Below are 19,082 nucleotides of genomic sequence, written 5' to 3' on the forward strand. Positions count from 1 at the left end.
AGAAGACTCACCAATTCACTCTTCAGTTTCTCTGAAACATATATATATATATGTAATAATAAATATTAGGGTCAGTGGAGTAGTCTGTTCCTGGTGGGGCTATTCATTGCTCTAGCTGTTGTTGGTTGATCCGTAGGTTAGGTCAATCCATTTGAACTTTGCAGGCTGCCACTCCCAGCCCTAGCCTTTCGCGCCAAACCTTTACATGGAGGATCCGAACCGCCGCAACTGTTGATGGGGCGGTGCGAACACCGCAATCATTCTTGATGAGGGGTGCGAATCTCGTACCCTTTCGTTAGTGTTGATTGTATTGTGTCACTATACATAATTTTATTTCTCTGATGATGAGAAGAATAATACTTCTTAAAATATTAAAGGAGTTCTATAAAAAAATTCTCTCTCTCTTTTCTATCTAATTTTAAGATGCTACACAGAGCAAACAAAAAAAAAAATGCTGCAGTTGATATATTCAGTCCTTTGATAGAAAGTCAACGATGCATGTACAAATTCAAATTCAAAATCCAATCCTCTTCCAATTTCCGATTTGGAGAATGACACATTCACATTGCAAATAATCAGAGGATTTTCATTGGATGTCTAATTATCTCCAATGATGTTAGCTCACGTGTTAGCTTCAGATTACCAGCAAATATGGCAATTGAAAGTCTAACATGGAGGTTCAACATACTCTGACTTTTTTTTTCTCTGAAATACCAACCCCCATTTTGGAAAGCTATTAGACTCACAAAAACCCAGAAGAATCCTAGAAATTTTCTCAAGACATCCCATTAGTCCATTACTGCTCAGCATGTGTTTGTGAGAAAATTTGCCCTTTTAAATCTAATTTTGTGTCTCAAGTCAACCCTTTCTAGAAATGCCTTGCATCATGTTAATACAAAAGTAAAAACCTAATACATGAATTTCAAAGCCTCTTATCATATTCATGATTTCAGTGTGCTCTTTCATTATCCAGGTTCTTGCTTTACGTCTATTTCGAAAAAAAATTAGGTCATAATTCTTATTTTAAAAGACAATAATTTTTTATATTCATGCATAAGGATATAGACCTTAATATATACAAACGAAAGGACTTTCTCTACATGAAGTACTGATATAGCATATATTATTATTCTCTACTGTTACTCATACTCCGATTCCCATGGCATAACGTGCCGTCACAACCACTCTAGTTGCTTTCCTAGCTAGCCTAGCAATATTAATTAACTATATGACGGCAAGAACAAGTATATAATTCAGTGAGATTTACTGTATTTCTGGTCAAGATTTTCAATGATAGATCCATCAACATGTTGCACGTATAGTGAAATGGCCGTAGTTCAATGGAAATTTTCAAACATTGAAAAATTAAATAATTAAAGTACCAAAGATAAGGTAAAGGTTGGCACAGAAAATAGTTTTAAAAATCAAATTTATGTACTCATTCACATAACATTAGACATATATTCACAATGAATCCAAATGAGGAGTATACAATAAATCTGGATTAATTTCATGAACATTTCGATCACTAGACATATATTATGTGATTTTTTTCCCCCTTTTTGGTGAAGAAGAAGAAGAGGAAGAAGAAATAAAGAAGTTGATGAATATTACAATAGCATGAACACACAAAAAGCGTATGAAAGCAAAAAATGAAAGAACCTCATCATCAATGGTGCAATGGGTTTGGACCAGTGGGAACAAGGCGCTGTTCGACGCCATAACGAGGGTCGAGCTCTCTTTTGCCCGGCTCCGGCTGCGGTGGGGAATGTCTGTGCTGGTGATGCTGGCGTTGTTGACGCCGGCGGACAAATGGCGTGAAGTCGAATTTGGTAGTACTCAATAGCTTCCGGTTGCTCGTGTTAATGGGGATGGTGCTGTGCTTGGGATTAGAGAAATGGAACCAGCCATGAAGGAACAAGAAGAGCAAAGATAGGTAGAGAATGAGATTAAAAAGATGAGAAAGCTTGGAAGGCATGGTGGGGAAGAGAGTGGCAGTGCATGGAGCTAGAACAGAAAGAAAGAATTTGATTGATGAAATGTGGGTGGAAAAGTAGTGGGGTTTTTGTTTGTGTATATACTTTTGGAGATGATGATCAATAGAATGGGGGGTGGAGGGTTCTGGAAGTTTGACAGCTTAAATGTGATGGAGCACAAGAAATGTTAATGGAGGAGAAGAGAAGAGGTTGACATGGGCTGGCTATAATGGCTTGTGCTTGCTTCAAGTATGAGAGAGATTTCAGAGATTCAGAGAAGAGGTTGATGATGATTTTTATTTTATGATGAGAATTGTGAAGGCAGAGGCCAGTTGATGCGGAGAGGGGGGGCAGCATTGTCGACCATTCTTCTTCCAATGAAAGCTCCCTTTGCGTTCAAGCAACCAATAAATTAATTAGGGCAAGTTTTTCAATTTATGGGGAATTTTGGATGGTTGACCTTTGAGCAATTGTATATTGTGAGTTTATATCAGGGGCAGTGATTCTGTGACATTACTGTTACACATGATGACTTACTGGGTTAGCTAAGTGGCATTAGGAATTTTGGGTTTGTAAAAATGAAACTTGACGTAATGATGAGGTAATATATATGTCAGCGATGAATTTTCCCAAATATAGTGGTGGAAATTAAAAAACTCAGTATCGTTAGAAAGCAGAGCTAGTACAATTATGATTATTTTTGTCAAGAGATAGATTGTCATTGTAACAAATTTCATACCTATAGAGTTAGCCTACAACTACATGAAGTTGACGTGTTTGTACCGGGAGATAACTAGCCGTAATAGAAAACTTTATATTGCTAGAGAGTTAATCTACAATTACGTGAAGTTAGCATGTGTAGTCTACTATACTATCCGAAAGTCAATCCCTTAATACACGACTGCAGTTGACTATTCCGGCAATTGATATATACTTAACTTGATGAGAGTTAATTACTTCGTTGAGTTCGTTCATCAACCTGCAAACTCCGGATGAGGTCGACCTAATTCCGATTCCATCTATAAAGAAATACATAGTTCTAATTCAGAGAGAACATTGGCAGGAGCTCCATGAAAACACTGAGGTGTTTGCTTGCAAATAGATTTGAAGCAAGACAGACCGCAAGACAATATAATGTGGGAGGGTCCCTGGTTTCTGGATTTCCCAGCCAGTCTGGTTTAGCTTTGAGCACACACAAACAATAGCTATGGACAATTCCTACTTCCATTTCCCTATTTCCTTAATACCGACTATGATCTTAATTGACTCACTCCTTTTCTTCTCTTATATATATATATATATATATATATATATATATAGCTAGCTTAATTGTTTGACTAATTTGTAAAAGTTCGATATTCATGCACGGAAACAGAGGCTTGAAGCTGTCTTCCAGCTCCCATTTTTCAATTTCAGATTGGATTAATATTGAGTCAATGATGAAAACAACTGTTTATTCACACGCTTGGCTATATATACTGCCTACATATATGTTATAAATATGTCACTACACGCTACGTTACATGGGAGAAAACAATTCCTTTTCTTTTACTCTTCCTCTTTTCTTTTTATTGGTTTCCTAAGTTTGAATCCCAACCTAACCCAGCTAAGGAAAATTCTAAAAGAGGATGAACTCTAATTTCCATTCTAATTCTTATTTTACTCCTGAAATTAGAATTTCGGTAATATCAATAGCTGTTACCAAACACTTTTTATATTGTTTAGTGAGTGATTATCGAGTTACTTTATAGTGTTTAGTAACTGCTTGTTGAACACTGTAAGTTGAAGCTAGAGTTTGAAGCATTATTGCAACATTTGGCAATCAAACACTATGAGTAATGTATAACGTGATCCACCTTTTGAAGTGAAAGTTTTGAATTGAAAAGTGAAGTACTTTGCAAACCCCCTTTTCCCATTTTAGTGCAACTGATAAACATCAATACCAATTTACCAAACACAAAGATCCATTATGGTTGTGTGTGCAAATGAAACACCAAGCTAGCTCCAAAGGCATATCTTCCGGGAGAGGGCATGGACTTTGAATTCCCTTTTGCACAATGAGAGGCTCTTGTCGGGTAGACCATTTCATACAAGGAGACGGGGCAGCTAGCCAGCTAGGCACTATACTCGTACTCATCTGACCAATATTTGACACGTGGAATATGATTTGGATCCCTTTTTTTTTTCTCATCTACTTTGTCGACTTCGATGATATTGACCTTCCATTTTAGAAGTCCCTTGACCTTTAAAAGTTTAAAGCACATAATTACAAAGAAAGAAAGGAAAAAAATAAAAAAAAACCAGTTCTCAAAGATTGGAAGACGAGGATGGTTACCAGCTTAAAAAGATTCAAAGGTGAACCACCCACTAATGTACTACTCCCTTTCAACCACAGAAACACCCACCAAAATACAAGACTAAGTGCTGAAAATGTACAACAATTCTTGCGCAATTGATAATTACCCTACCAAAAGCTTTCTTCACCATTGATTAGTATTTTCAAGGGTATGAAGCTCTGTTGAAAAAGGAAAAAAAAACACGAAAAAAAAAAAACAAAGTTATGTATTTTGTGAATGTTTTCCTTGTACTGCTATGACATTATCAGTAATTACAGTCATTCCTACCAAAACCAACAAAGCAGCTCCTTACAATCTTGAATCTTCAATGGATAATGGTACTATTTCACACCGTTGCATTTCCCTCACTAAAACATCTGCAAGCAGAGATCCACCACAAGAAGTTGCAAATGAAGGCAAGGCTATACATCGGCAGTGCTTGATACATCAATTGGAAGAAATATCTAAGAATTGAGAGATAATGCAACTTCAACAATAGGAGAGACCTAGATCGTAGTCAGCTGTAAAGAAGGATAAGAATGGAAAAGCCTTTGGCTATTCAACTTTCCTCCCAGTCTATGTCATCTTCATCCTCTGCAGTAGCATCGGCTTCGACGTTTAAGTCATTGACCTTGTAATTTCCATTGGCATCACCTGCAGTGGTTTACAGAAAAGACAAAGTTAATGAAACAGACTGAGACAAACTCTGGCAATGACTGATTCAAGTCACAAAATAAATTCCTTCAATTCAACTCATCGAAAGACCAGCAAGATACCAATGTTTATGGGGTGTGTATTAGAAAGGAGGCCTTGTCAAATGAGTAGGGGAAAAAATCCCAAAAATAAAAAAATGATGCCAATAAGACCATTGTGCAACACAGAAATATTCAAGCACATTAAAGAAGAATCCATCACATATTACATCAAAGAAGAATCGTCAATGAATTTTTATCCTAGACATGAAATTTTAAATAAGAAACTATATATCAACAGGCCATTTTCATTGTTCTTTCAAAGGAGGTTGAGAATTCAAATCAAACATCAAGTGGAATTGAACACAGATTGTCAGATAATGACCTGTACCTGCAACTGGAGCCTCTTGCCAGTCAACATTATCTTCTCCTTCATCTCCTTCATTCAGATCACGTTTTGACTTCATGCCAACCTGACGACTCTTTGCTGCTTCTTCTTCTTGTCTTTTTATTAAAGCAGCGTAATAGGCTTTGAAATACTCATCCTATAGAACAATGAAGAAACAAATGAGTGATGTTTTATACCTTATTGAAGCATAATATGAGCGACATTCTTTCCTTCTTTTTTTTTTTTTTTTTTTTTGTGAAGGGGTGGGGGAGGTGTAACATCAAGGTAGAAAAAGAAACTTGCACAAACCTGGAAAGCCTTATCATTATCTTCAGCATTTGACTTTTTGTCATCTGAATACTCTGGAGCTGCTAACGTGCCATCCATCTTTGCCTCCTGCTTTACCTCTCCACGCTGTTCCTTTGTCAGGTTCATCCCTTGCTTTATCATCCAAGGTGGCAAAATTTTCTGGCCTGTAATATCAGCTTCTGATTTGACATCGTTACCCTTGCCTTCATTCCCAAAATCAACTTCAACCTGCCAAGATCCAGTTCAATCATAAGGAACTGCATAACCAACCAGTCCTTTGATAATACACTTCAGACATGTTAAAAATCAGAACTGCAATCAAACTGGTGAAGAAAAAAATATTCCTCACTCTACAATTAATGGTGCAACTTCATTCATTAGCATCTAAACAAGAAGTCGTACCATGAAATTAAGACAGTCTAAACCTGAGGTGCTGATCAAGGATATTAAATTAATTGCATTTGATTTCATCACCATATAATTAATAAGGCACAAAACTACAATTTTAAAAGAAAACAAAAACTTGAATCTTGGAAGGAGGGAGACAAGAATTACTTTTGTATCTCCAAGAAAAGGCATGGGCGTTCCACCGTACCCCAGCCCATGTGAAGATTTGGAGGGATCCATGGCACTAGATTCTCCATTCTCTGCACGTCGTTGAGCATGTGCTCGTGCTTCCCAAGCTTGGAGAGTTCCAAATTCAGGAGCAGGTAAGTCTTTCACCCTATTAATTTGTTCCATTAAAGGCTTCAGCTGTACCTGCATCCCCATCATTCTATCAGCTCAGACAGAATGGCAGCAGTAGAATTGAAAGAACAATAACAAGCAACAATTTGTGTGACAAATCAACTTGAATGACAACAGCAGCAACAACAAACACCAAAAAATGCTAATGCTACTATCATCATTGACGAGTGTAAATCCAGTACTGTTTGTAATGGACAACACCCTCAACTGTCAAGAGATGGTCTTACAAATTTGATGATGGATCATAAGACCGTACAATACACGTTCCAGGAAATCAATTTCAAACTTAAATCAAAACATGACTCCTGAGAACCAGCATAATCCATTGCAAGTGTAATGGAAAACACCTTATGTCCTATTGTGCTCAACAGGGCCATCTTAACAGATCTATTTAGGGGAGCAATATGCAACATACATGATCCCGTATGAAATGCTCAGGCTATTTCAGGAAACCTTGCACAACTTCCAGGAGATCAATTCTAAACTTCAACCCAATCAGTAGTCATAACGATGTTTGTACCCCGTGTGATGGGGCTTTGCTCAATGATCGTGTTGTAATAGTGAACCTAGTCATTTATTAGGACCACATGGATCTTGCACAAGATTGATAGCTACTCACTTTTTCACTTGATGGTCGAGTCCTACATGATACTCTTGTAACTTGTATTCTCTCGTTGTACATGGTCAAAATTCAAAACCTCTCCGCCTTCCAAAATGGATGTATATTATGATTCTTGTGGTTAGTTCAATCCATAAAAATTTAATAAAATGAAGTTATTTTCACATGGAAACATTCAGATTGTTAAACCCTTTTAAGTGTTCCCTTGCATCTTGATACCCACAGAGGTATGTTTTAGCAAATTAAGAAAACAAAATGTCAACAGAAAACTTATAAGATCATAATTATAAAAAAACAAGAACAAAAGGTAAAAAACAAAACCCAAACAAACCTCCATATTTTGAAGCATGTCTTTCAGTTTTTCACGCCTTTGCCTCCTTGCATTGCTATCTCCATCTCCTACATCTTGAGAAGCTAGCTTGTCACTCTCAGCCACAAGCTCCCCATTGCAACTCTCGCAGTGGAAGTACTCATCCTCCAAAGAGATGAGTTGCAGTGCATCCAAAGCATTGTATCTATAGATATGGGCTTGCATTTAAAATTCCAGCATGAAAAAGAGAACAACACTACGAAAATAAATAAGTAAATAAAAAAGACAGCTGAAACCTTTTCCCACAGTTAGGGCATACATATTCCTGAACTGTGTTCTTGTCCTCCAATTCATCTTTCAGTTTTTTCCTCATACGGTGCAGTCTGTACCTTACTACATCATATATCTGAAACAAATTTTGTGTAAGTCCTTTTCCAAAGAAGGCAATATTTTATCAAGATCAGATAAATTAAATAATTAAGTTAACTTGCATTTCTGGTAAAGAAGGAAAAATATTAAAAAATCTTGCCTACACTAACCAATTCAATTATCATCCAGTTATCAGGCAAATGCTTTATATGTTCGCAGTTGTCAAACTAAACTACAACATAAATATAAACATGCAAACATAGGAAATTAACCTGAGCATAGTCCAGACAGCAGTAAGAGTGAGTGTGCAACTTAATTTTCTCTTCCCCTTCTTTTGTATGTTGTTGCCCGTCAGCTGTTGCCGCAACTGCAGCACTAAATATCTTTGCACCCTTAGCTGTCTGCAAAAATCAATAATATGTAGTTACAGATGCTGTTAATACTTAATATGCTGCCTGGTCTTTTAACACTTCAAGCATGTTGATCGCATTATGTATACTAATAACAACAAATTGAATCAGAATTATATAAACAGCAATCGCAGATGCATTGAACCAATCAGAAACAAAAAAGCACCAAAGAAAATAATGAAGTTCCATCAAAATCACCTCCTTCCTATGGTCTCGAGTGACCAGTTTCTCCTCCTCAAAAAATCGCAAAGTACGACGAAGTTGCTTCGAGTGCAGTTTCAAGTCCTTTGCCAAATCCTCTTCTCTCACCCATTGTCGCCTAGCACGAAAACATCAAGGCATTACTCAAAATTGCAACCAAAGCAGGTTACGGAACAAACAGCTCGCAAATTCTTCCTCAATTCTCAAGCACAAACACAGTCATCTCACATAAAACAGATGCACAAACAACTCATTTGCAATGCCTATGGATAGTTAAACATCCTTCTCTAAGCTCACAGCTCCAGACGATCAACCCTAATTTAAATCTTTTAGTGATCAAGGTTAACATTCAGTGTGTTTTTCCTAGTTTCAACTCGAAACAATTTTCGAAACTCCATAATTCCAAACCAATCAAAATGAACTTGACGAACCTTGAGAGCGCGTCGAGCACAACCACGGCAATTCCCCGATTGTCGCTCCGGCCAGTCTTGGGCTGGTTATCCCCTTTCGTGGTTATGTCATCGTAGAACGCCCTCGCCGCGAGCTTCACCAACCTGAAGCGAATTGAAAACAAAAACAAAGCAGAGAAACCAGAAATCAAATATTCATAATCGTTCGGTGTTGAATTTGGAGGGAAATTGATGAAAGGAATTTAGAAAAACCATCGGTACCTATTGAAAGGCTCGATACTCATGGTCTAGGGATTTCAATTGTGAAATTGCTTTCGGTTTTTTTGGATAGCGCTGTTCTTCGCAATCGGGTTTTTAGGTTCCGGGATTTTCTCAGGCGGAGAGAGATCGGAGTCTCTCTGTTAGGTTTAAGGCCTACGGCATTTGGCAGGGGAGCTTTCAGCTATTATTATGGCACTGGAATTTTGCTACAAGTGGAAGGTCGTTATGAAATCTTCTTAGTAATTTTTGGCTTTTTTTTTTTGTCTGACTTGTAATTTTTGGCTACTGTTTTCCACTTTTTCCTTTTCGGGTTTCTTTGGGCCTTTTGTGCTGCTTTGGGTCTGAATGGCCGGCCCTTTTAATCCCATCAGTCCAACTCCAACCCTTTATTTTTCTACTTAATTGGCAAATCCTCACCGAAGTACCGAGAGACCAACCCTTACTTACCCAGCCATACTTTACGTTACGGCATTAGTTACCGATTAAGACTTTAAAGGTAACAAAAAATAATGATGTTGAACACTTGAACCCCTGGTTAGAGTTCAAACACTGAGACATGTAGCGGAAATGATCCTAAAAAATAAAATAAATTTTTTTTACCATTTCATTGAATAACAGCATTATGTATTTTACATGTATATCATTCACAAAGCCTTCAGCCCTCACATTATAACTTGCTTAACTTTGTACATATCAACGTCATCATCGACCATAAATGTGAAGTTTAGAAACATCAGAGGACAAAAAAGCTTTGCTCTTCAACCTTCCTTTCAGTCTATATCATCCCTTATCCTCTGCGGTAGCATCTGCTTCGACATTCAAGTCATTGACCTTGCAATTTTCATTTGCATTACCTGTGCGAAGAAGACAGAGTTAATGAACATCGTATCAAGATCTCAATGAAAGAGGTTGATAAATCAGGAATAGAACACTGATTGTGCACAGTGATGTTTACCTGCACTGATGCCACTTATTCCCAGTCAATATTATCATCTCCTTCATCCTCATCCCGTTCTGACTTCATGCCAACCCGACGAACCTGATGACTAGAGATGTGCATTTGTGAGGATTCCATTTGCCTGACCTCTCCACACTGTTCCCTTGTAAGAGTCATCTCTTGCTTGATCATCCAAGGTGGTATAACTTTTAGGTCTGTATTATCAGCTTGAGATTTTATATCCTTACCCTTGTCCTCATTCTTAGAAAACACAACTTCAACCTGCCGAGATCCAGTACGTTTATAACAACAGTCAAAGTTTATTTCGGTTTTGACTTGTCCTCATCAAGTCAAAACTGCAAAGCATCGTTTAGAAAGCTGAAAATGCATAAAGTACTATATGTAGAAAGGCAAAGCATGAAACAAAGACCATAAAAACCCAAGATACCCACCAAATGATATTTAAGTACTTGCATTATATCAACACCAAAAAAACTGTAGTTAGAATCCTAATCTCACCTGAAGGGTGATACATAAAACTGAGATTCCAGAGGGAGGGGTAAAAGAATCACCTTTGTATCTCCAACGTAAGGCATGGGCGTCCCACCATACCCCAGCCCATGAGAAGATATGGAGGGATCAATGGCACTAGATTCACTATTCTCTGCAAGTCGTGGAGCACTTGCTCTGGCTTCCCAAGCTTGGAGACTTCCAAATTCAGGAAATGGTAAATCTTTAACTCTATTAATTTGTTCCATTAAAGGCTTCAGCTGTACCTGCATCCAATTCATTTTATCAACTTTAAAAGAATGATAGCAGTGGAATATACATGTTCATGTGAGACATCAGCTAAAATGACAACAGCATGCAGCAACAAAAAGGACCCAAAAAAAAAAAGTGATGATAATGCTAAGTAAACTATTAGCAGTAATAATCATTGCAAAGTTTAACCCCAGCAAAATCATCATTTCTTACATACTGTTAGCAATGACACCCTACTTTGTAAGAGATGACAATAAGGTATTGGAGGACTGCTTTAGAAGCACTACCATGAGCATGGGTATCGCTTGCCATTAAAAGGATCATCCACAAGATGATTAAAAGACCCAACGAAGATACTGTAAACAAAACCATGCAGAATACCCTTGGCCATGAAGCATTCAGAACATTTACCCGGTTAGGTATGCCCTTGCATTCTCATATCCAAAAAGTAGGTGATAGCAGATTCACATTACAATCAAGAAAACGAATGTGTAGGATAAACTTATAAGATACTTATTATGAAAAACAGGGACAAGCAAAATAAGGTGAAAAGCAGAAACCAACAAACCTCCATATTTTGGAGCATTGCTTTGCAGTCTCGGCCTGCTGTGGTTTGAGAATCTAGCTTGTCACTCTCAGCCACAAGTATCCCATTGCAACTTTCGCAGTGGAAGTATTCATCCTCCATAGAAACCAGTTGCAGTGCATCCAATGCGTTGTATCTAAAGATTTGTGCTTGTATTTATAATTCCAGTATCAAAACGTGGAACATAGACATAAACACACAGAAGAAACAGAAACAGTTAAAACCTTTTCCTGCAGTTATGGCATACATATTCCTCCACTGCGTGCTTCCCCTCCAGTTCATCTTTCAGTTCTTTCTTCAAAAGGTGCAGTCTGTACCTTACTACATCATATATCTGAAAAACAAGAATGTTTTAGGCCTTCTAGCCAAATCTTGATCAGCATATGAGAATAGAAAAATCAAGCTACACAAGGAAAATAACAACGAGTTGTTTTGCCTTTCCTGTAATGAAATAAACAAAAGCAACTTAACCCAGTATCATGCTAAATAAATTAGGAAGCTAAATTCAGGCCTAAATTATAAAAATGCAAATATTGCATATCAACCTGAGCATAGTCCAGACAGCAGTAAGAGTGAGTCTGCAGCTTAATTTTCTCTTCGCCTTCTTTTCTGTGTTGTTGCCCATTGGCTGTGGCAGCAACCGCAGCACTGAAAATCTTCACACCCTTAGCTGTCTGCAAAAAAAAGATCAAGCGATGTAAGGAATAGATATACATGAAGGATTCAGATCATCCAATCATGCAGCTTGTTAATGCCTATCTAAAATAAGCAGAGGAGCAGGTTTTAGTTTGAACAAATTACTAGAGTTCATGCTTTACATTATCATATTGTTTGGTGGTGAACCTAAGACCGTACAGTTTACAATAGGTAGTAGCAATCTATTTTATTAAACCTTAGACCTATCAACTCATAGTGCAACGAGAGCTGAGTGGCCTCGAACCTCCAGCATCACTTTAGCCAAACATGGTTTATTCCATTCTTAGGGATATTGAGCACTGCAATCAATACATATACCTAGGATTTATCAGTTCTGATTTTTGTATATATTCTTCCCAGTCTTTAACACTTTAGGTGTGTTACTTTTTGAAAACTTGAAATGCCTAACTGGACATTATTTACAACAAACAAATCCATCAGAAGGATATAAAGAAGAGCTAGAAAACAACAGAACTAAAATCAACAAAATAACCTCTTTCCTATGTTCTCTGATCACCAACTTTTCCTCCATCAACATTTGCAAAACACGACGAAGTTGCTTGGGGTGCAGTTTCAGGTCCTTCGCCAGATCTTCTTCTCTCACCCATTGTCGCCTGGCATCAAAATATCCATATATCACTCAAAAGCAGTAGCAAATGATGGAAGCAAAAGAGCTTGCACACGTTCTCCCCCAAACACACACGAAACACATAGTGAAAAACACAACCAGAAATATCTGTACATAAATATATGGATGGATCATTTAGCTACATAATACAGTAATCGGATTAAGTTAATGAAACGAAAAACAATTTCTTAACCAAAGCAGTTGCTCATATGCCAAATTGAACAGACCTAATTCACATCATTCTCCATGACTAATAACTGTCTTCAACTTCAATTTCCAGCCATTTACAAAAACACAAAACGGTTCCAATATTCCAAAGCAATAGAGTTTAGCTTCCCAAACCTTGATAGCGCGTCGATCACCACGACGGCGATTCCCCTATTGTCGCTCCGGCCAGTCTTGGGCTGCTTATTATCACTTTCCGGCGTGACGTCATCGTAGAACGCTCTGGCCGCAAGCCTCACAAACCTAAAGAACCGATTACAAACGCAAAATGTAGAAGCAGAGAACAAAACCAGTGGAGAAACCCTGGGAATTGAAGAAGGGGGTACCTGTTGAAAACCTCGATGCTCATTGTTTTGCTCCTCAATGGTTTTACGTAGTCGGTCACTTTCGTGTTTACTTCCGCTCCGGCCAGAGAGAGAGGTGGGGGATTCTGTTATGTTTATGAAACTGCCAGCCTTTTTATACGCTCCGGTGTAAAAGTAAAAATGGATTTGAATTGGTCTACTTATTTCATTCATAACCCCTTTATATAGGCATAGAATTACAACGGAAATATCAATTACATTGATGATACTAAATGCTGATTGAGCTGTGATTTGTAATTGCTTGATTCCCTCTTCGTCTGTTTCTTTGACGAAGGCACATAATGTGTTTTTCCTTTAACACTCCCTCTTGTGCCCAGTCAAAGACGAAATGGTGCATGAGTTGTTGCCTCACTAAAAACCTCGCTAAGTAACAATAAAAACCCTGTGGGACAAAAATAAAACTTGGTCGAAGGAAAAGAGCACAACGCATCTTCTACATTTGAGAATGACATGTGTGTGTTAGACTCCCCCTGACGTCTACACCTCCCCCTGATCATTACATTAATCAAGTGAGCTTGGAAAGTCTTCGCATTCCTATGCTTTTCACATGTTTCTCAACTGTGGCCTTAGGCAGTGATTTGGTGAACAAATCTGCCACATTCTCCTCAGACCTTACTTGGTTCACTTGAATCTTGAGGAGGGCCTGTTGTTGCTGATTGTAGAACAACTTTGGCAATATGTGTTTTGTGTTATCACCCTTAATATAACCTAGCTTCATCTGTTCGATGCAAGCTGCATTGTGTTCATAAATGCAAGTAGGCTCTTCAATGGTAGAACTCAAACAACTAGTCCCTCGAATATGTGTGATGATAGCTCTTAACCATACACACTCACGGACCGCCTCATGTAGAGCGATGATCTCTGAGTGGTTCGAGGACGTAGTCACAAGGGTTTACTTGGTTGATCTCCAAGATATCGCTGTGTTCCCATTGGTAAATACATAACCAGTTTGGGAACGATCTTTATGTGAATTAGAGACGTACCCAGTGTCAGCAAAACCGACCAAAACGTCATTTGGCGTTTTAGTGTAGGGAGTGGCGCTTTCGCCATCAACATTTCCTTTAGGGATTGCAGTTCCATCTGCGGTCCCTCTTGTCTCTCTGTAGGAAAAGAACAGTCCCAAGTCAATGGTTCCTTTTAGGTATCGAAAATATTCTAGATACCATTCCAATGACGCTGCGTTGGCGTTGAGCTAAATCTAGCTAACAAGTTCACTGAGAATGCAATGTCTGGTCGAGTAAATTGGGCTAAGTACAATAATGCGCCTATTGCACTTAGATAGAGAATTGGGCTAATTACTGTTTAGTACCCTGTGGTTTGAGTCCAACATCGATTCAGTCCCTCGACTTTCAATTTCATCAAAAACACCCCTGTATTACCAAATTTCATCTAATAGGTCCTTCCGTCAACAATCCGTCAATTGGAACCGTTAACTCGCTGACGAGGCATGCCATGTCAGATTATGTGGGCCCCACCTATCAGGCAAAATGTCAAAATTACCCCTGCCTCTCTCCCAGCTCCCACACTCACACACCGTCTCTGTCTCTCTCTAAATGCCCAAAATAATGGCCTTCTCAAATCAAAACCAAATCTTCAGACCAAATTTAGGTTGTGTTTTTATGATTTGATTCAATTGAATCGGAATGGTGGTGCAGATGATGAAGCGATGGCCATGGCCGCTGCTAAATACAAGGAAGGAAGTACGAGGTGAGGCTGCTGCTACGACTGGAGGGGTGAGATCTAGCGTAGAAGTGGCCGGCGTCGCGGATGTGTCCGGCGAGGAACATGTCGTCTGGGTACTCTTGGTCAGTGTAGGCAGAACTTGGTTCAGCTCCGCATGAAACCTGATATTTTGCCTCTTCTTCGCAGAGGACTATGACGACGACAAGATGGTGGTCTGAAATTCATCAGTGTCATCCACCTCTTCCTCCTCCGATGAAGAAGATGACGACGACGCTGTCGCCGACATAGCCTCCTCCTCTGGTGAATTCGACACCATCTCCCACGAGTCGGCGCTCATGATCAGAGAGCAAGAGAGAGAGATATTGTTTTATCCTTGGGAGATAGCCTTCACTGTGTTTGATGCAAGTCTCTGTTTCTGTTGTTCTTTTAATTCAATTTGATTCTAGGTGGTCAATTTTGTTGAAAATTTTTAGTCTTTTGTTGTCTATGTTAGAGTTTAGTGTTATTGGTGAACTGGGTTTGATGGTGTGAGACTGGAGGTGGAGGCGTAGAGAACGTCTGGAGTCTAGTCGGAGGTCAGAGATGGAGGGGCGGCCATTGCAGAAGAGGTGGTGGTTCTCTTTCTGGCCTGGGCCTGGGCAAGCCGAGTTCTTCTAGAGCTAGGAGAGAGGCAGGGGCAATTTTGACATTTTGCCTGATAAGTGGGGCCCACATAATCTGACATGGCTTGCCTCGTCAGTGAGTTAACGGTTCCAATTGACGGATTGTTGACGGAAGGACCTATTAGATGAGATTTGGTAATACAGGGGTGTTTTTTATGAAATTGAAAGTCGAGGGACTGAATCGATGTTGGACTCAAACCACAGGGTACTAAACAGTAATTAGCCCTAGAGAATTTCAGCTCCCAACACTTGTTCGTCATCTTCCTTTGGACGAAATGGATCTTTCCTTGCATCCAAACTTCGACCGATCATGGGAGTGCTAGCAGGATGTGGTTTGTCCATGTTATATCGCCTGACTTTTGGACATAAGCAGATTGGTGGATTAATATTCCACAAACTCGGTGTTCTAGTTCAAGGCCTAGATAGAATCGAGTTTTTCCAAGATCCTTCATCTCAAATTCCGATTTCAAGTAGCTCGCGGTTTCTCTTATTTCATCAAGAGTACCAGTTATGACATATACTACTATAATTTGCAAATCCGGAACTTGTTTTCTTTATGAATACGCAGGGGCATAATTCATCGTTCTTATATCCCTTCCCAATCAAGTAGTCACTTAGACGGGTATACCACATCCGTCTGAATTGTTTCAATCCGTAAAGTGAGCGTTTCAACTTAATTGCAAACGCACTCTGTGGTTTAGAGTCACTTGACTTGGGTAATGTAAGGCCATTAGGCACTTTTGATATATATCTCTGAATCTAGATCCCTATAGAGATATGCAGTAACTACATCCATGAGTTGCATTTCTAGTCCTTCGGAAATTACTAAGCTAACTAAGTAGCGGAATGTTATAACGTCCATTACGGGAGAGTATGTCTCCTCGTAGTCAATTCCAAGGCGTTGTGAGAAACCTTGCGCCACAAGGCTAGCCTTGTACCTCAGGACTTCATTCTTCTCATTACGCTTTCTGACAACAACTCATTTATGTCCTACAGGCTTTACATTTGGTGGGGTTAGCACTACCTGACCAAATACCTGTCTCTTTGTAAGAGAATCTAATTCTACCTGGATTGATTCTTTCCATTTAGGCCAATCTGCTCTTTGTTGACATTTTTCAACAGAGCGCGGCTCGATATCATCGTGCTCTATGATTCCTTGAGCAACAGTATATATCATCAATGTGTATGGAAGATCTTTCTATCAACTCATACGTACTCTCGTAATCCTTTGAGATTTCTTTGTTCTCTGGAATCATTTCAAACATCGGAGCGTCCTCCAGTATTGATTCATGGACATAACTATAATCAGAGACAATCTCATGAGAGGGATTCTATACATTGATGATTGGTTTGTGCCTTACTCACCCTCTTCTTCCTTGGGTGAGTGTCAATCGAACCAAGTGACCTCCCCCTCTTCCTTGGGGAGCCACGGCCTCAACCATACCTCCACTAAGTGCGGTTGCAGTGCCTCTATCTGTGGCACCGTGCCCCTTGTTGGGGACTTCTAACCTTGCAGGCACATTTGCAGCTGGTATATGTGATCTCGTCACTTTTACGATATCAGTAAACGCATCAGGCATCGAATCTGCTACGTTCTGAAGATCGATTATTCCTTTCACTTCACTTTCACTTTGTGAAGGGCGGGGATCAAAATGAGACAGAGTGGGGACAAACCACGATAATTCATGTCGTTCCCTTGGAAAATCCTTTTTCCTATCTCCCCCTAACGACGGGAAGACTGTCTCATCAAAGTGACAATCCGCAAATCTAGCGGTAGAGAGATCGCCTGTCAAGGTTTCCAAATAGCATATAATTGTTGGGGATTCGTATCCAACATAAATACTTAATCGTCTCTGAGGACCCATTTTGGTGCGCAGTGAGAGCGCAATAGGCACATATACTGCTCAACCAAATATGCTTAAGTGTGAAATGTCAGGCTCATATCCAGTTACCAACTGGTACGCAGATAATGGTTGGCTAGCTGTGGGTCTGAAACAAATAAGTAAAGCTGCGTGTAATATTGCATAACTCCATGCAGATATAGGTAGGTTGGTGCGCATAACCAATGCCCTAGCCACCATCTATAGCCTTTTGATGGTGGCTTCTGCGAGACCATTTTATGTATACACATGGGGTACAGGATGCTCTACATCGATCCAAATAGATATGCAATAATCATCAAATGCTTTTTATGTAAACTCTCCAGCATTATCAAGCCGTATAGATTTGATAGGGTGATTAGGGTGGTGAGCCCTTAAACGTATAATCTGTGCTAGGAGTATTGCAGCATTTCTTGTGGACAATAAAACAACATGTGACCAGTTTGTCGAAGCATCCACCAGAACCATAAAGTACTTGAATGGTCCGCATTCTGGATGGATAGGTCCACAGACATTTCTTTGTATCCTTTGTAAGAATGGAATGTTTTGTTTTGTATCTTTAGCATAGGAATGTCTCGATCCTGTTTTTGCTAAAGATCAGGCTTTGCAAAACGAGTGACGTGCCTTTGAAATAGTCAATGAGGCATAATGGGAGGGAGGTAGTGCTTCTGGTACTTCATAAAGCAATGACTGCATTTGAGCAATCCTAGAATCGACACCTTGCAGTGTGGCGGATTTTTCTCCCATTTTTCACTCGAAAGAAGGGATGTCCGTGTGATTTCTTGAAAAATATGGATCATCATGTCACGACCTCGGTGCCATAGGCGGTCATGCAAAAGCCTGTATGAGTCAATGTCCCACATTTCATTGTTGGTGACAGTATAGGATTCAATGATCTAAATCGTAGGGAGGTACAGTCCACTAGATTGACTCATAAATTTCTCTAAGATGTGTTTCCTTCCACAGTCATTAGATGTAATATCAAGGTATTCAGTTCCATTCTCACGGTGTGTTTTTACTGGATAATCGTTGGCACAAAAAGCTTTGAAACATTAACAAGGTTCGATTAGCTCTTGGTGCATATAGAGCGTCTGTGACTTGAATTGTTGCGCCATTAGGCAACAAAAATTTGGCAGTTCCTCGCCATTTTATTAGTTTTGATAATCCAATCATCGTAGTCACAGAGGAATTATAGGCTATTGGTTCAATGAATAATTGCCTATTTCTTAATATTGTGTGGGTAGTCCCACTATCATCTAAGCACTCAAGTTCTCCTCTATTCATTCCTACAAATAAATGGGAGGTATTTAGAAAATATAACTCATATTCTTTAGAGTATTTCTATTTGCGTAGAATGGTATTCTTTTCATTCTAATAATTTTTCTCTAGATGTATTGCTTTACATCTTTATAGTGCTATGTCGAACCATGTAAATATATGTATAGAAAATAAATTTAAATAAATTCAGTGCTTCAGAATAAAATTCGAAATTTATTAATAAGCCAACGATAATCAAATCAAGGTCTTGTTCAGAAATCTTATTCATCAATCCATGATTGAAAATAAACTTTAAGACCAAATAATAGTCTAATTAAAAATGAGGCATTATGCCTTCACAACTGTCTTTGGA

The 19,082-nt window shown here is 39.0% G+C and overlaps 2 protein-coding genes across 5 annotated transcripts; both read right to left on the bottom strand.

Moving 5' to 3' along the window:
- Window positions 1-4,409: 4,409 nt before the first annotated feature.
- LOC112179535 (general transcription factor IIE subunit 1) lies at window positions 4,410-9,239 on the bottom strand. 3 transcript variants are annotated; one of them, XM_040511968.1, is made up of 11 exons: window positions 9,124-9,208; window positions 9,029-9,090; window positions 8,789-8,911; window positions 8,355-8,475; window positions 8,019-8,147; window positions 7,674-7,783; window positions 7,399-7,582; window positions 6,257-6,460; window positions 5,702-5,929; window positions 5,390-5,549; window positions 4,410-4,966 (listed from the first exon to the last, which is right to left on the bottom strand). In XM_040511968.1, the coding sequence occupies exons 2-11, from the start codon at window positions 9,049-9,051 to the stop codon at window positions 4,872-4,874; spliced, it is 1,377 nt and encodes a 458-aa protein (XP_040367902.1). In that variant the 5' UTR covers window positions 9,052-9,090; window positions 9,124-9,208; the 3' UTR covers window positions 4,410-4,871. The 3 variants fall into 3 exon arrangements, with proteins under 3 accessions (XP_040367902.1, XP_024173740.1, XP_024173741.1); XM_024317972.2 differs by having other exon boundaries at window positions 9,029-9,239; XM_024317973.2 differs by having other exon boundaries at window positions 5,396-5,549; window positions 9,029-9,237.
- A 357-nt stretch (window positions 9,240-9,596) lies between these two features.
- LOC112178993 (general transcription factor IIE subunit 1) lies at window positions 9,597-13,330 on the bottom strand. 2 transcript variants are annotated; one of them, XM_024317279.2, is made up of 9 exons: window positions 13,189-13,330; window positions 12,980-13,105; window positions 12,503-12,623; window positions 11,859-11,987; window positions 11,538-11,647; window positions 11,296-11,449; window positions 10,538-10,741; window positions 9,984-10,247; window positions 9,597-9,882 (listed from the first exon to the last, which is right to left on the bottom strand). In XM_024317279.2, the coding sequence occupies exons 1-8, from the start codon at window positions 13,209-13,211 to the stop codon at window positions 9,999-10,001; spliced, it is 1,116 nt and encodes a 371-aa protein (XP_024173047.1). In that variant the 5' UTR covers window positions 13,212-13,330; the 3' UTR covers window positions 9,597-9,882; window positions 9,984-9,998. The 2 variants fall into 2 exon arrangements, with proteins under 2 accessions (XP_024173047.1, XP_024173048.1); XM_024317280.2 differs by having other exon boundaries at window positions 9,597-9,879; window positions 9,982-10,247.
- Window positions 13,331-19,082: the final 5,752 nt, after the last annotated feature.

The sequence above is a fragment of the Rosa chinensis genome, chromosome 7 (genome assembly GCF_002994745.2).
Source record: "Rosa chinensis cultivar Old Blush chromosome 7, RchiOBHm-V2, whole genome shotgun sequence".
Lineage (NCBI taxonomy): Eukaryota > Viridiplantae > Streptophyta > Magnoliopsida > Rosales > Rosaceae > Rosa > Rosa chinensis.

Bases quoted from the DNA above. Each gene is read 5' to 3' on its own strand.
- LOC112179535 (XM_024317972.2), bottom strand. From the start codon at position 9,051: ATGAGTATCGAGCCTTTCAATAG. The intron at 6,461-7,398 runs GTTTGTTTGGGT...ATGGGGATGCAG, and splicing joins ACATGCTTCAAAATATGGAG to GTACAGCTGAAGCCTTTAAT. The intron at 5,550-5,701 runs GTTTGTGCAAGT...ATTGTTCTATAG, and splicing joins ATAATGATAAGGCTTTCCAG to GATGAGTATTTCAAAGCCTA.
- LOC112178993 (XM_024317279.2), bottom strand. From the start codon at position 13,211: ATGAGCATCGAGGTTTTCAACAG. The intron at 12,624-12,979 runs GTTTGGGAAGCT...TTTTGATGCCAG, and splicing joins GTGATCGACGCGCTATCAAG to GCGACAATGGGTGAGAGAAG. The intron at 11,450-11,537 runs GTTTTAACTGTT...ACAAATCTTTAG, and splicing joins TGCCATAACTGCAGGAAAAG to ATACAACGCATTGGATGCAC.